This window comes from Carassius carassius, chromosome 34, assembly GCF_963082965.1.
Source record: "Carassius carassius chromosome 34, fCarCar2.1, whole genome shotgun sequence".
NCBI lineage: Eukaryota > Metazoa > Chordata > Actinopteri > Cypriniformes > Cyprinidae > Carassius > Carassius carassius.
This window is the reverse complement of record NC_081788.1, coordinates 16572736-16589445: the sequence shown is the minus strand read 5'-3', so window position 1 is coordinate 16589445 and position 16710 is coordinate 16572736. Positions and strand designations below refer to the sequence as shown.

The 16710-nt window shown below is 43.0% G+C and overlaps 1 protein-coding gene across 2 annotated transcripts in view; it reads right to left on the bottom strand.

Moving 5' to 3' along the window:
- Positions 1–6248: 6248 nt before the first annotated feature.
- The window catches only part of LOC132115178 (chemokine-like protein TAFA-2), an 84692-nt gene continuing 74230 nt past the window's right edge, over positions 6249–16710 (bottom strand). For both annotated transcript variants that reach the window (XM_059523573.1, XM_059523575.1), the window contains exons 4-5: positions 15655–15779; positions 6249–7017 (exon numbers count right to left, since the gene is read on the bottom strand). In XM_059523573.1, the coding sequence (XP_059379556.1) occupies positions 7006–7017; positions 15655–15779 (137 nt within the window). In that variant the 3' untranslated portion in view covers positions 6249–7005. The remainder of the gene's footprint in view (positions 7018–15654; positions 15780–16710) is intronic.

Genomic DNA, 16710 nt, shown 5'->3' with positions numbered 1-16710 from the left:
AGAGGTTCCACCAGTAACCGCAAGCTTCTTATTTACCAAGGTCTGGATCATCTTCGTCTGTGTGGTTCTAGATCAGAACTGAATGGCTGTGGGTGATGAGTGTTCAGGCACAAGCACTGTTTAATTCTGCATGACACACATGGATACCCACATAAGGCATTTGTCAAAACCTTCTGCTCAATGTGACATCTGTCAACATGATCTGCATGGGGAATTATCATACACATTACATATTTACATACATGTATATCATTAAGAATTGACTAGTTATTCCTACTGTAAACACTGTTTAGACAAACCTGAATTGGTGTTCAACTGATTAAAACTAGTCTAGCTGGTTTCCCAGTATTTCAAAGCAGGCTTTACAATAGCTACACAGTGCCCAAAAACCCTTTACAACCAGAAAAACAGACTGAGAGACAAACTAAGATCACAAACCACCATTAACTAGTTTAAGCTAGTTTTTTAGTTATTCATCTGCAAAGATGTGACACTAATTACTAAAATTAATATTAATGAACTAGGGGTTTTCCTATTATGCAATTTGCCACCAAATATGACACCAAATATATCCCTTTGTGAAGGACCCCCTTCTTAAAAAAAAAAAAAAAAATATATATATATATAGTTTTTAAATAGAATAGATTTTATTTTATTTAAAAAAATATTAACTTTCTTTAAAGTTGACACTTATAAAGAAATAATTGAAATAAAGTTTAAGTCTTTTTTTATTATTATTATTAGCTGGTCTATATTTTGTAAGAAAATCATTTTTGATTAACATGATTTCTGGCCAGTGTTGTGAGAGCAGAATGAAAACCCCATAATGTTACATTCAGAAAATGGAATTTATTATAATACTACTACTAATTATTATTGTAAGACTTCTGGTATTTTTCAGATACCCACAGATGCCATTTTTAAAACTCTTACCATAAGCCACAAAGCATTCAATGACTTTTGGATAAATAAAAATATGAAAATATGAAAATGGAAGTCTTTGGCAGGATACCAAACTCTACAACCCTGGGCTGAATTAAACAATTCAGAGAATTTCAAAGATAAAACCATATGATACACTCGTGAAACTTATGTATCTCCTTCATCCTCTCATTGGTTTTAATTTTTATCTCTCTTTCATTCATTCTGTTCATCTGCTGTTGCTCTGTACCCATCCTCTTCAGTGCTAATGGCCATCTGTTCACACACACACACACACACACACACACACTGGACTGTGATGCTAAATGGCACAATTGTCTGATATCTGATAAACAAAACAAATTCAAATAGAAAGTGTAAATGTGTTAGCACAAGCCAAATGAGATTATTCTATAACATTACACTGCATGGTTACACTGTAGCAATGGACTGCATGAATAAAGTAGAGCACAAGACGGCACTAAACTACATCGAATGCAGACTTTGCACCACTGACCTACATTTAATACATCACAAATATTAAAAGTGCAACAACACCATAGCATAAAGTTCAGCATAAACAGTATTAATTAATCAATTAGACTTTAGGATTAAACTCTGGAGATCACTGGATCACAGCGGTGGAGATTGTTGGCAGCATCTGAAGGAATGACCACCGGAGTCGTATTAGCTCAGCAAGTCCTATAGGACCAGATTACAGCATCAGAACCTACAAACCCTCACACACTGAACTATTTTCTGCATGCCAGTGGCACATGTTCAGGAAACGTCAAGGAATCTGGATACAGACTCAGGTACTTAAAGATGAGTGAAGGGAAGCTTCATCTGTGCCAGCAGCAGTCTGGCCTAGAAACCCATAGATGTGACTCAGATAGGGGCTGTTTATTTTAGACTTGCCATTTTAAGCCTCTTGTGCTGTTAATATTTCATGTCTGTCACTGAATCAACAACATTCTCACATGGATTTTCCTAAAAAAAAAAAAAAAAAAAAAAAAAGATTAATTAATTAATTAAAAAGTTCATGTAATTTAGTTGAACATATGACAGCCCCAGAACCACTCATAAATAAGAATTTAGACCAAATGTGACTTTTGTTCCTCCAGCATTGCTGAGGACTGGATCTCCAGAGACATGATTAAACATAGTAAATTGAATCATGAAAAAAAAAACTGAGAAATAAGAGGAAATATTTAAGAAACAGATAATAATAATAATTATTATTATTATTATTATTACCGTCTTTTTCTATCATTGTACAAAGGTTGTTCTCGACTCCTAATGTTTTTATACTGAGCTGATATTTTCCATTCCCAAATGCATAAATCTGCTCTGCATTTGAACATTGTCATTAAGACATTTTTTACGATGTTTATTAAGCCGTTTTTCTTGTGAGGACTGTTGTTTTTTTCTCATAATATCAGATTTTACTATCCTTATGGAGTCATTTGGTCTTCACAATGTATAAAAAACCAGAACCAACCATACCACATGCATTATTGCTTTCAGCAGAGTATGACCTCAAAGAAAACAACAAACATTTTCTTAGACTATAGCAGTACTAGATTTAGTACTTCTTTTAATGAATAATTCATATCAACAAACATTTTATTTTGATGGGGAATGTTTGTATCTTGTAGAATCTGGAACAGCAGAATGACAGAGAGGTCAGTTAAATGTTACCATCATGCCAGCTGAATTATTAAGATCTGCTAGATTTAGCTGCACAGTGTTTCGCTCCTGAAAGATCTTGGTGTCCTTTCACATTATTATGCTAGAAGGGCTCTATCCACGAGCGGACAGAAAGATGTCTCCTCAATATTACCTTATCCTTGTTGTCAGTGGCATACACCCAATTGGCTATTGGCTTGTCTCTGCTGTTCTGAACACCACAAGGCTCTCGTGCTTCAGGAGGGATCAACTCTTCTGTGAGCAATGTTAAGAGCTAACTGCAGGTCACAAACATTCACCGTCACTTTGCAATTTGGGGCTGAAACCTTCCATTTCTTCTACACTTGAAAAATGAATGTCCTTTCAGACATTGCTATAGGCTGCAGAGTACTGTATGTGACAAACTCTCTCTCTCTCTCTCTCTCTCACACACACACACACACACACACACACACACACACACACACACACACACACACACACACACACACACACACACACACACAGTATGGTGTCCATACTGTGTTTGTGTGTGCTGGGAGACTGCTATTAACGCATCATAATTTAGCTGAACTGCATTAAAGCCGCAACCAGTGTTTTGGTGCAAATTTAAAAAACTATGAAGACAACATTTACATTCTCTATCCAGTCTTTCCTCCATTATTGTTTATCTGCCTGGCTGATATCAGTGAACAGTTATGTAGGTCACCGATGTTAAACTTCAGAATAGTGGGAGACGGACTTATACAATCCAGCCAGATAAAGCATGATTAATATGCATTCATCTGCCTGTTTTGTCACTATATGTGTGTGAAAGTGATAATGCTCATTTAAAATCTACAGATGTTTTTGATTAAGCTGCTATCCTCTACCACTTGTAATTTTATGCTGATTTATTCCATAATATTTGCATTTTTAAAGCAAAACCTTTATAAATAGTTAATACAAGTAATAATTTCCAAAATAATAAGCATTAAAAGTGCTGTGTTGTCACGTGTGCATATTACAGTTTTTTCGATTGCTAAACAACAATGAGCACAACTGGAGCTACATGTGCAAAAACTAACTACAGTCTGCACTACCAACAGTCACCTGAGCTAAACAGTTCACATCAGCTGCAAAACTCATGGCTCAAAACAGGCTCAGTGCAGCCAAACACTACACACAACCCTCACTGAGATAACACACACTACAAAGTCATATAAAAACAAATTATTTTCAGGGATAATCCTGAAATTGCAATCAGCAGTGTTTGAAAGTCACAAGGCTGAAATTTATTCTGTTTTGAATGTGTGCTTCACAGTTTTGACAGCAGTGTGTTAGCATTTGAACAAAGTGCTGTAAATCCACAGTGTTGTGCAGGTTGGGGTTAAAGTCGTGGGATAAGTGTTTAGAGTTTTGAAAACTGTGTTCAAGCAATGAAAAACGAACTAGAGTTTGGTCCACATGAACTGCTGCTGTGCAGACTGTAGTTAGAGTTTTGCACATGTGACTCCAGTTGTGCACTGTCGTTTAGCAATCGAAAAAAAAACTGTAATAAAGCAATATTATAAAAGCAAGAGTCCATTTCTGAAAATCACCATGACTGTGTTTTGGCTTTAGGTAATCAGAGCCCTGCTGATATTGAGGGTTTTCCTGTCTGATATTGCTATTATATAACAGTTCGATAAACAATAACTTTATATTATGCCATTTTTAATAAACTGTATTGCAAGATTTTGCTTATTTTTTTTTTTTTTTTTGCTCCACCAGCAAAACATAAATAACTAAAAATAAATAACTAAATAAAATTCCAAATGAAACCAAAGCTGAAATAGCAATGTGCATTTACAAGCAACACAATATGTTTAGTTTAAAAATGAACTGGTGTTATTAAATGAAATGGTTAAGTGAATGATTCAAAGACTCACTCTGATGATGAACATTTTGACTCACTGTATTTCACAAACATTGTTATTGGTGTTAATAGTTATCTGAACCTTTCCATTCTGCCAAAAGTTCTTTAAAGTGGAAAAGGGTTCTTTAGATATAATCTTCAAATAAATAGTTCTTCTATGTAATCACTGCAAAAAAAAAAAAAAAATATATATATATATATATATATATATAGCAATGTTTTGAACTAATCAGTTGACTGAATAATTCAATGACTCACTCTTAAAGACTTGTTGTCACCTACTGGCGAAACTATGTACCGTGTAGAAAGTGGCATTCTGGACCAATCAGATTTAAGAACCGGAACTAATTGTGTGAGAATAACTTGCAAAGTGAAGTGAAGTGTAGCCAAGTATGGAGACCCATACTCAGAATTTGTGCTCTGCATTTAATCCACCCAAGTGCACACACACAGCAGTGAACACACACCTGGAGCAGGCAGTCACATTACTCCAGGGAGCAGTTGGGGGTTCGGTACCTTGCTCAAGGGTCTCACCTCAGTTGTGGTATTGAAGATGGAAGGCTGATTATTCACTCCCCCCCACCAATAATTACTGCTGGACCAGAGACTCGAACCCACAACCTTCGGGTTACAAGTCAGACTCTCTAATCATTAGGCCATGACTGTCCCTAATTGCTGCAGGTTAACATACCTTACCTACGGAATTACATAATATTTACCTACATCTATCATACAGTTACTGCATCTCATCACATTCATATGCATGCAACTCTGAGCATTAAAGTATTATGTACATGCACACCTTCATGTACAAATACAATATATAGCAGAGTGATTCTTTCCTCCTTTCTTACTTGCCTTCTTTCTTATTTATTCAGCTAGCTCACATTTTATTTTTGTCTGTGCTGACAGAGTGTGCATGGTATCTCTCCTGGCCTTTTCGCTCAGACTTCATTAAATCTGCAAGTTATATTTGCATAAGTGGCACCAAGTTTCAACACCTACATCCCAGGGTGACGTGTCATTTCCTGGTGTGTGTGAATGTTCACCTGTTTGTATTTTGCCAGATTCATACTGATTCATATTAGCCCAACAGTCCCAGATGCTTTAGAGGTGCGCTGCGCCTATTATTATTCTGCAACGTTCCGTTGAATTTTAAAACTCACAGTCTTGTTGTTGTGCAGGGGGGATTTCTGCTTGTAGTGAACTTCAGTATGTGTACAGTATGTGCACCTCTGAGTGTGCATTCCATGATATCATGTATTACGATATCAGCATGCATTTCCATACATGACCTATGCATCATTTCACTTTCAAATATCGCTCTCTGTGCCTCTCTCTCTGTGCTGCAGTTGTGGTTAGTATTAATGATTTTTATTTTTGGCTAATTTCTCTAATCTCTTAATGACATGCGCAAACGTTCTCAAGATTTCCTCAAAGCTAAATGGCATGTGCATTGAACAGATTTGGTCATTTGATTTGACAAATAAAAATCCCATTTTGTTGCCAGAAAGGGAAGGACAGAGAGACGTGGTGCGCAGAGAGCATATGGTTTGTCTTAAGGCATAAAGGTCAGAAAACATATATAAGGCTGATTATGTTGTTTTCCTGCATATCAGTATCGGTGGAGGAAAAATGAATAAATCATGTTATTTGTGGCACCACAAGCTATTAGTTTTCACTAGCTTGCAGCCTCTGAAATCAGAGCACAGAGAACAATTATTTTTGACATTTTTAATTATTGAATGTAATACTGACACATGTACTCAATAGCAGTTACCAGGCTGGATAAGAAAAAAAAAACCTTGATAATAAAACTGATAACCTTTAAACTTGATTCTTCTTGTTTTTAGAATAACACTTTTATCTTTTACACTTAAACATTTTCTTGAATATACTGGTACATTTATTATTTTATTTCAGACTGTGGGTTTGAAAAGCTTTAATTTAGAAGCAAACAATATACAGAAGACGAGTCCATTAAAGGTCCAGATTGATTTTACGTTTAAATGCTATTTAAAGGATTCCCAAGAAATGATCGGGCCATCTTATCAGGTAGAGCAGGAATGATTACGGAATTGTCGGAAGAACTGAAGGGCAAGGAAGGAGAGCATGTTGCTGAAAATCTTAAACTCCATTGCGCTGCACTGGTCTAGATGATCCAAACTTCTGTAAGAAAAAAAAAAACAAAAAAAAAAACAAACAACAACTGCATACGTACATTGAGATCCCCCAGCAAACACATTCCAGAGGTTATGGATCCACACCCAGAAGATCGAGTGTCCGGAAGGCCAGGGGGTCCATTGACTTCAGGACGGTCCTAATGTTTATGGTGGATATATTTCTGGAGATCAGTCTGCTCCTCAGATATTCTGATTGCAAATAATCTTTGACTAATACTGATCGGTCCTGTTAGCTGAAGCTCAATGCTGTCTCTAGTTAGTCTTCACTTTCAGCACTTTTGTCCGCAGTGAGTTGGGTCTGCTTGGAGCGTAGAACTATCGGGTCACCTGAAATAGAGAACAAGGAAGAGTTTAGATTTGACACTTTGGTGTTTTCCCATTAGACACATCTACACCTGTGTTTACCAGCACATCTGACTGCAGTAACCCCGAAATATGAATCATTTTGAACTATATAGCCCCATTTTGGAAAAAAAACGTCTGGTTCTCCAAAATCTGTTAGTACAGATTTCATTAATGTTTGACATTTATCTGCACAGACTTCTTGTCCTGGCCGCTGATGGACATGGCCCTCTGGAGCTGCGGGTGAAACAGTTGGCACCAAAGCAAACTCATTCATTTAGAATTTGGCACCATGCCTTCCAAGTTGGCACAGAGGGACAACTGAAGAGCGGCATGGCATGATGCCCAATACTTGATCCACCCTCTCAGTCTTCCTATTCCCGGTGTCTCTTTCAGTTTTGGCAAGGTTTATATTGCAAGAGGTGTGCTGGCATAGAATGAACAGTTGCCATGCTAATCATTCATTATAAGATTCATTCTGATCCATAAATGATCAAAGCAACTCTTAATTTCTCCTCTCTTATATTTTTACAAACCTACACTGTAGGTCCTTGGAATATATAATATCTCCAGCCTCTTTCCCTTGTTTCCACTTTCTTTTAATGTGATGTATCATTTGCATGTACTGTAAGTTTCCTTATTTATCTTGGTTAAAAGTTTTGATCAGCATGTGGTCCAATACTGAATACAAACTTAGAGAAGTGAGGTCACTTTAAAGCATTTCAGAATGAGTTAAAGAGCCGAAGGTTCAGTGCTGTAGGTCTCAGTCTTAGGGTGTAATGAGAATTAATGTGTTTGTGTGGGTTTATGTAGCTATACTTTTATAGGACCTCATAATACCTCTGGGGATGCTCTCAAAGGTAAAAATTATTAATAAAGTGAATAATGTTAATTTTTTTCATATAAAAAGACAAAGTACATGCTGTAATATAACTCTTAAGACGATTTTAGTGCCATCATGAGGCTATATGGTATTTTGGGTGGTTTTCAGTGTGTTATTATGCAGGTGTTAGGGTGTTCTGGGTGTTTGTTGCAACATTAGGTGGTTGTTTACTGGTTCGAGCCAAAAGACAGACAGGTCTTTATGATTCTTTTTTCACAGATTATTGTTAGCAGGCAATAGTAACAATAAGCTTTGGGTCAGATTGTGTCTACATTGTGGGAACAAAATTTCCCTACAGAGAGACAGAGATAGAATAAACACAGAGGGCTGTGTGTGTGCATGGTCCAAAGTAGAAGTGTGTGTACAGTTGTGTGTTCCAACTGTTCCATGGGCCCTTTTTCATTCATATGAAAATTTCACTACATCTAAATAAACATAACACTCGTTCAGAAACACTTCATCACACACATGAAGGTTCAGATTAATTCACTGTGATGAAAAATAGATCAGTGTTATGTGCGCATTTTATGTTATGAGAGGTATGATGGCACAGAATAGCTTATCAGTCATTGATCAAACCAGACGGTTTCTTCTCCTTCTCTCCTGCTCTCCTCTATTTTTATTTAATGGAATTCTTTAAAAAATAATTAAAATCTCCCTGACTCTCATTTTTACTGTAATACATGGAACTCTACAGAAACGTCTCCATGTACTGTTCTCTACAATAAAACCAAGAAGTTTCAATATCCATAACTGCATTGTATGGAAAATACACATTCTATCGGTTAATATTGTGTTAATAATAATATATGTAGTTGAGTGTGCATAATTTCATTGCAAGTCCTGGATACTTCCTCTCCAGCAGAGTCCAAAATTAACTTTCTGTAACACCTATCAATTGGCGGGTGAATTGACAAAATTTAAGTAATATAAGTAATTCACATTTCTTAATGGCCTGAATGTGCATCATGCAGTATGGTAAAATAATGCAATTTAGTAAAATATAAGATAGCATACTGCATACTGCAGGTTCATGGCCATATGCTGTGTATGTATTTATATATATATATATATATATAAACCATGTATAGTTTTATTAAAAACTATTTTCCAATTATTTCCCTCAAATTTTCCACTTGGCAAGAGTTCATTTTGTACCCTGCTCTCCAGAGACTACAGATCAGAATGCATGTTGACATCAAGTCTTCTGGTCACTTCATATTTACTGCTTTGTTCTGCCATTGAATTTTTTTTTCTGTTGAGAACAGTCTCAGTCAGTCACTTCACATCCGTCACTCATAACATAAGTGCTTGTGTGTTTGTTGCTGTGCTTGTCTCTCTCTTTCTCTGTCTCTGTCTCTCAAAATTCAAGAAGTTTTATTGGCAGGATAAAAAGGAGTAGTCTCTGTGTCTCTGTTTTGTTCTTCTTTTCCCTAAATCAGGCTGTATTGTGTTTGATGTCGGTTACAACAAACTCCAGACTCAACATGAACTCCTAAGGTATGGTACGGAGCGTATTCACAACAACAGGAATTAGGTCACTGAGGGAAAGAGAGACAGGCTTTGTTCCAAAATCTAGTGTGCTGCCTATCTAGACCATATTTTAAATACTAATAGACATATTTAGCCACATTCTAAGGTAGCATTGCTTGTATATATATATATATATATATATATATATATATATATATATATAACACACACACACACACACACAAACAAGCCCATTGGAAAAAAATATACATAATGAACAAAATTAGATAATTGTTATAATTATAGTAAATTATGGAAAAATAAAAAAACATAAATTAAATTAAATCAATCTACTAAATACTGACTATTTTAACTAATATTTCTGTGTGATGTGTTTATGTGTTTTATGCTGGAGTATTGCACTTTCTGCGTATTGTCATTTAGAAATGAGAGTATGAATAACGTCTAGGTTACGTATGGTAACCCTCGTTCCTTGAAGGAGGGAACGGAGATGCCACGTCGGTAACCGACGAATATGGGATATCGCTTCGATAGACCAATCTACTTCGAGTGTAAACTAAACGATCCAATGCACATTGGCATGCAATTATTGCATCCAGCTGCCGCTGATCACTGCGTGAGTATAAGAAGGCAGCAGGTGCAATGCTTTCCAGTTTTTCGCTGAGGAGCCAAGACGGGGACCTGGCAGCTCAGCGGCGGTACAGCAACCATGGCGACAGGGCGTCGGTGACCGACGAATATGGGATCCCTATCAAAGCGCCATGGGTGCTGCCCCTTCCAGTACCCTGTGCGAGCCGCCTGCACCCCTGTTAGGTGTAGGCCGGGGCTCAGAACAAGTAGCTTCACTCACCGCTGTCAAAGCACTACCTCACTGGGTGAGATTGGATAACACTGGAAAAACCTGCGGAAGCCCCATCCTTCCCAAAGGAGGTCTCGGAGGCAAATACACATATAGCATCCGTTTAGGAGTATACAGAGAAATTTGAGGTGATTAAAACCCTCTTGGGAAGGCAGAAGTCTGCCGGGGAAACACAGGCTCTAAGGCTATACCGTGGACTATACACATATGAGTACCGCTTAGGTCTCAATATGGAACCCACCCTTCCATGGTTCTCACGGATTCATCATGAAGGTCTGTCGCCGGACGTTCCGCCGCGTCCAGCTGCTTAGGGTGATGGAGGATCTACAGGGTCTACAGTATGGATACTCTGGAGCAGTTTAAGCAAGCCGACACTAACCGGGGCCTCTCAGTGCCACTACCCGTTTGAGGTGAGAACACAGGAGGACACCGGCTCTACACGAAGGCTATAGAACCTAGCGAACGTGTTAGGGGTCGCCCAGCCCGCAGCTCTACAAATATCTGTCACCGAGGCCCCACGAGCCAGTGCCCAGGAGAATGCAACACTTCTAGTTGAGTGAGCTCGCAACCTGAACGGGCAGGGCACATCCTGAGCCTGATAAGCCAGGGTTATGGCATCCACAATCCAGTGGGCCATCCTCTGCTTAGAGACGGCACTCCCCTTCTGCCGGCCTCCGTAACAGACAAAGAGCTGGTCTGAGGTCCTGAAGCTTTGTGTCCGGTCTACGTAGCACCTTAATGCTCGGACGGGACAAAGCAAAGCCAGGGCTGGGTCTGCCTCCTCCAGGGGCAGCACTTGCAGGTTCACCACTTGGTCTTTGAAGGGTGTAGTGGGAACCTTGGGCACGTAGCCAGGCCGGGGCCTCAGGATTACCCGGGAGTCAGCCGGCCCGAACTCTAGGCACGAATCATCGACCGAAAATGCATGCAGGTCCCCTACCCTCTTGATGGAGGCCAGTGCAAGCAGGAGCAGAGTTTTCAATGAAAGAAACTTTAGCTCAACTGAATGCAAAGGCTCGAATGGGCCCTGCTGTAGTGATTTAAGCACTAGAGACAGGTCCCAAGAGGGTATACAGGGGGGCCGGGAAGGATTTAACCTCCTGGCCTCTCTAAGGAACCTGACGATGAGGTCATGCTTACCCAGAGACTTCCCATTCATGGGGTCATGGTACGCAGCAATAGCGGCAACCTGGACTTTGAGGGTGGAGGGAGACAGCCTTCGCTCCAACCCTTGCTGCAGAAAGGATAGCACGACTGCAATCGGGCATCTCCGGGGGTCTTCTCGGCGAGAAGAACACCACTCAATCAACAGGTTCCACTTCAAGGCATAAGCATGTCTTGTAGACGGTGCTCTCACCGAAGTGATGGTGTTCACTACCTCTTGGGGTAGGTCACCTAGCGGGGACCTGGCAGCTCAGCGGCGGTACAGCAACCATGGCGACAGGGCGTCGGTGACCGACGAATATGGGATCCCTATCAAAGCGCCATGGGTGCTGCCCCTTCCAGTACCCTGTGCGAGCCGCCTGCACCCCTGTTAGGTGTAGGCCGGGGCTCAGAACAAGTAGCTTCACTCACCGCTGTCAAAGCACTACCTCACTGGGTGAGATTGGATAACACTGGAAAAACCTGCGGAAGCCCCATCCTTCCCAAAGGAGGTCTCGGAGGCAAATACACATATAGCATCCGTTTAGGAGTATACAGAGAAATTTGAGGTGATTAAAACCCTCTTGGGAAGGCAGAAGTCTGCCGGGGAAACACAGGCTCTAAGGCTATACCGTGGACTATACACATATGAGTACCGCTTAGGTCTCAATATGGAACCCACCCTTCCATGGTTCTCACGGATTCATCATGAAGGTCTGTCGCCGGACGTTCCGCCGCGTCCAGCTGCTTAGGGTGATGGTAGATTGTAGACGGTGCTCTCACCGAAGTGATGGTGTTCACTACCTCTTGGGGTAGGTCACCTAGAACCTCCGCGTCCCGTCCAGGGACCAGACATGGAGTTTCCAAAGGTCTGGACGCGGGTGCCAAATGGTGCCCCATCTCTGAGTCAGTAGATCATTCGTCAGAGGAATTGGCCAAGGAGGGGCTGTCGCAAGGAGCACTAGTTCGGGGAACCAGGTCCACATGGGCCAATACGGCACTACTAGCAAGACTTGCTCCTCGTCCTCCCGGACTTTGCACAGTGTCTGTGCGAGAAGGCTCACTGGGGGAAACGCATACTTGCGTAGGTCCCGCGGCCAGCTGTGTGCCAGTGCGTCCGTGCCGAGAGTTCCCTCGGTCAGGGAGTAGAACAACTGGCAGTGAGAGGTCTCTGGAGAAGCAAACAGGTCTACCTTAGCGGCTCCGAACCGTCTCCAAATCAGCTGGACCGTCAGGGGATGAAGTCGCCATTCTCCCGGGAGCATTGCTCGAGACAGCTTGTCGGCTGTACGATTGAGCAGGCCTGGAATGTGAAAGGCACGAAGTGACCTCAGAACCTTCTGACTCCAAAGGAGGAGGTGGCGAGCGAGTTGCGACATTTGACGGGAGCGCAGACCACCTTGTCGGTTGATGTACGCAACGGTCACAGTGTTGTCCGTTCGGACCAGCACATGCTTGCCTCGTAAGAGACCTTTGAGACGGTTCAAGGCAAGGTGTACTGCTAGCAACTCTAGGCAATTGATGTGCCACTGCAGCTGCGGGCCCGTCCAAACCCCTGAGACTGCATGCCCGTTTTACGTGGCCCCCCAGTCGGTGGTGGAGGCATCCGTGTAAACCACAGCATGCCTGGAGATCTGCTCTAGGGTCACCCCTGCCCGGAGAAATGCAAGATCTGACCACGGAGTGAGGGTTTGGCAACAGGCCGGTGTAACTTGGACCCGGTGAGTGCCCCGCTTCCACGCCCACCTCGGGACTCGGCCATAAAGCCATTGCTGGAGCGGTCTCATATGTAATAGGCCGAGTGGTGTAAGTTCCGCTGCGGCCGCCATATGCCCCAGGAGCCCCTGAAAGAGTTTCAGTGGGACCGGTGTCCTGCTCTTGAACGTATTCAAGCAGGCTAGCACCGACCGCGCACGTTCCTCTGTGAGGCGTGCTGTCTTTTCAACCGAATCCAACTCCATATCGAGAAAAGAGATCCTCTGCCATGGCGAGAGTTTGTTTTTTTCCCAGCTGACCTGAAGGCCCATCAGGCTCAGGTGCCGGAGCACCACATCCCTGTGCTCGCACAACTGATCTCGAGACTGTGCTAGTATCAGCCAATTGCCTAAGTAGTCGAGAATGCGAACACCCTGCTCTCTGAGAGGAACGAGACATGCCTCCGTGACTTTCGTGAAGACACGGGGAGTCCGGGACAGCCCGCAGGGCAGGACCTTGTACTGATATGCCAGTCCTTCGAACGCAAACTGCAGAAAAGGTCTGTGGCGCGGAATGATGGACACATGAAAGTACATGTCCTTCAGGTCGATCGCTGCAAACCAATCTTGGGGATGGACGCACCCGAAAATGCGTTTCTGTGTCAACATTTTGAACGGTAGCCGGTGGAGGGCCCGATTCAAAACTCGCAGATCCAAGATCGGTCGAAACCCACCGCCTTTCTTGGGTACAATGAAGTGCGGGCAGTAAAACCCCATCCTCATATCGGCTGGAGGGACCGGCTCTATCGCGTCCTTCGCCATTAGGACTGCGATCTCTTCCCGCAGGACAGGAGCATCGGACGCTTTCACTGTAGTGAAGCAGACACTGCAGAGCTTGGGGGGATGCCGGGCGATCTGAATCGCATAGCCGAGGCTGATGGTTCGCAGAAGCCAGCAAGACGGGCTGGGTAGCGCTGACCAGACGCTTAAAAACCGTACAAGCGGGACCAGCGGAACCACAGCCGTACCCGCAGTGGGGCTGCAAGGTGGAACCCAGGGACCCAACTCGGGCGGCTTGTGAGCAGGCCGGAGTGTGGTGCGAGTGTGGGGTGCAGGGCTCACCTGGTTCCACAGGTTGGCAGAGGATGCGTGAGTAGGGCCTTTGTTGACGCTCTCGAACCGCCCGCTGCTGCCATCTGGCGAAGGAGGAGGATGAGTGAGGTCCGGAGCTTGGCCGTCCGGAGCAGCTGCCCGCCGGGGCAGGATGTGTCAGATCGCCTCAGTCTGCTTCTGGGCAGCCGAGACTTGCTGGGCCAAGTTCTCGACTACGTCGCCGAAGAGGCTGGTCTGGGACACAGGTGCATTTAGAAACCGGACCTTGTCGGTGTCCCTCATGTCTACCAGACCCAGCCAGGGATGTCACTCCTGGACCACTAATGTGGACATCGCATGACCCAGCGAACTCGCGGTGAACTTCGTCGCTCGGAGAGTTCCTTTAGAACTTCTGGGTCATGACCACCCTCGTGCAGGTCCTTTAGTGCCTTAGCCTGGTGCACCTGCAGTAACGCCATGGCGTGTAAGGCGGAAGCAGCTTCCCCGCAAGCCATATAGGCATTGCCGGTCAGACCAGATGAGTGCCTACAGGCCCCGGAAGGAAGCACCGGGTCTCCACGCCAGGAGGAGGCGGACTTAGGACACAATTGCATCGCTATCGCCCGCTCCACCGACGGGATTCCCGAAAACCCCTTCGCTGCTCCGCCCCCCTGAAGGTAGCGGTGCCTGGTTCGCAGCTCCGAGATGGTCATATTCCCGCAGTGAGAACATGACTCATCCACGAAAGCCACCTCAGCGTGCTCGACGCCCAGACATGTGAGGCAGCGATCGTGACCATCACCCGTTGCCAGGTAACGACCACACCCAGAAACACACAGGTGAAACGGCATCCTTATAAGGACGATCAGTCGTCTTTACAAAGACGCACCCGTGAAGCTCTTTTAGAGAAATTTGCTCTTTAGGAAATGTTCTTTTAGTGCTGGGGCGCACAGGGGAATTGGCCGTTTGCAACACGACAGGGGTAGTGAAGCCTGAAGTGTGCAATCCACTCGACACAGGAACGACCGCCGCTGAAGCACCGTCTCGCCAACACACGAAGCTTCCGAGAGCGTGCTGAACTTGTAGTTCACAGCAGACACAGTTGAGCAGAGCGATACTAACGCTCGGCTCCGAAGCAAAAAGCTGGAATGCATTGCACCTGCTGCCTTCTTTTACTCACGCAGTGATCAGCGGCAGCTGGATGCAATAATTGCATGCCAATGTGCATTGGCTCGTTTAGTTTACACTCGAAGTAGATTGGTCTATCGAAGCGATATCCCATATTCGTCGGTCACCGACGTGGCGTCGAGAGTGACCGACTGAAAGGGAACCCCGACTTTGAACGTTATGGCATCCCACAGGCCAAAAGGACAGTGGTGTGTGTGCATGTGTTGTGTGCGTATGTATGTGTGTGTGTGTGTGTGTACATACGTCAGTGTGTGGACGTGTACACTAACCTTGGTGGTCTTCACCTTGTTTCCTGTGCTGCAGCTCCAGCCTGTAAGGTCGGGCAGGACTTTACACTCCTCACCATCCAAACACGGCTGCATCTGACACCACCACTTCTGAGCTACTATAGATGCTGAACACACATCACAAAAAACATGAACAAGTAGACTAAGGTTAGTACAAACAGAAATTCTGTTTGAAGCACCTACAAATCTGCCTATAATTTTGAAGAGGATAGCCATGAGAAATGTATAGGTACCAAATCATTTCAGTGGAGATTGTCTTTTCACAATGTAGTGCAGGCTTTGTAACGAGATATTTTAGCCAATCGTAAAGAGGTCATTAAAGGTCATAGCAAAAGCAGCCTGTTAATTTAATTTATAGGGTTGGATAAAGGGTGGAAAATTGGCATGAACAACTAAATTAACTTGTTAATTTAGTGCACATAATTTTTTAATCATGCTCCCTGACATATGCATTTCTAAAGGCAACATGCTTCGCAAATCATGCTTATCGAGAGTATGGCAGTACAGAATACGTACAGTATGTGTGTTTATGTCAAAAACAGCTGGATGGAGTGCAACTGAATCCAGGAGTGCATTTTTGAAAGTTGAGCTGACTTGACATGGCATCTTAAAAATGTGTTAATTATTATGCAAGATGTGACACATCAACCAAAAGAGTCCATCTTTTAACCATCAGTAATTAATGTAATTACTGCAATTAATTCCATTAAAATTTAAGTCCTATAAAGTAAGAGTGTTTTAGTTTTAGGTTAAAATTGTAAGTGGACTCCAGGGAAAGAAATAAAATGGTAAAATATGACATGACCTCTTTAAATACAGAGTATCGTGGATCAGCTCAGGAGCAAGAAAAGGTAAACAGATGAGGAGCTATTTGAGCTTATACAGAGAGAAAGAAAGAAGCATGAGATAGGGTGAAACATGGCTTATTTGACATTTCCTCTCACGCAGAACGCTGTGTGTAGAGACACTTGGGCTATTTTTTCCTGAGCTTACAGTCAGGCAAAATAAGATAACGATCGATTTCTCTGTCAAGTGGAC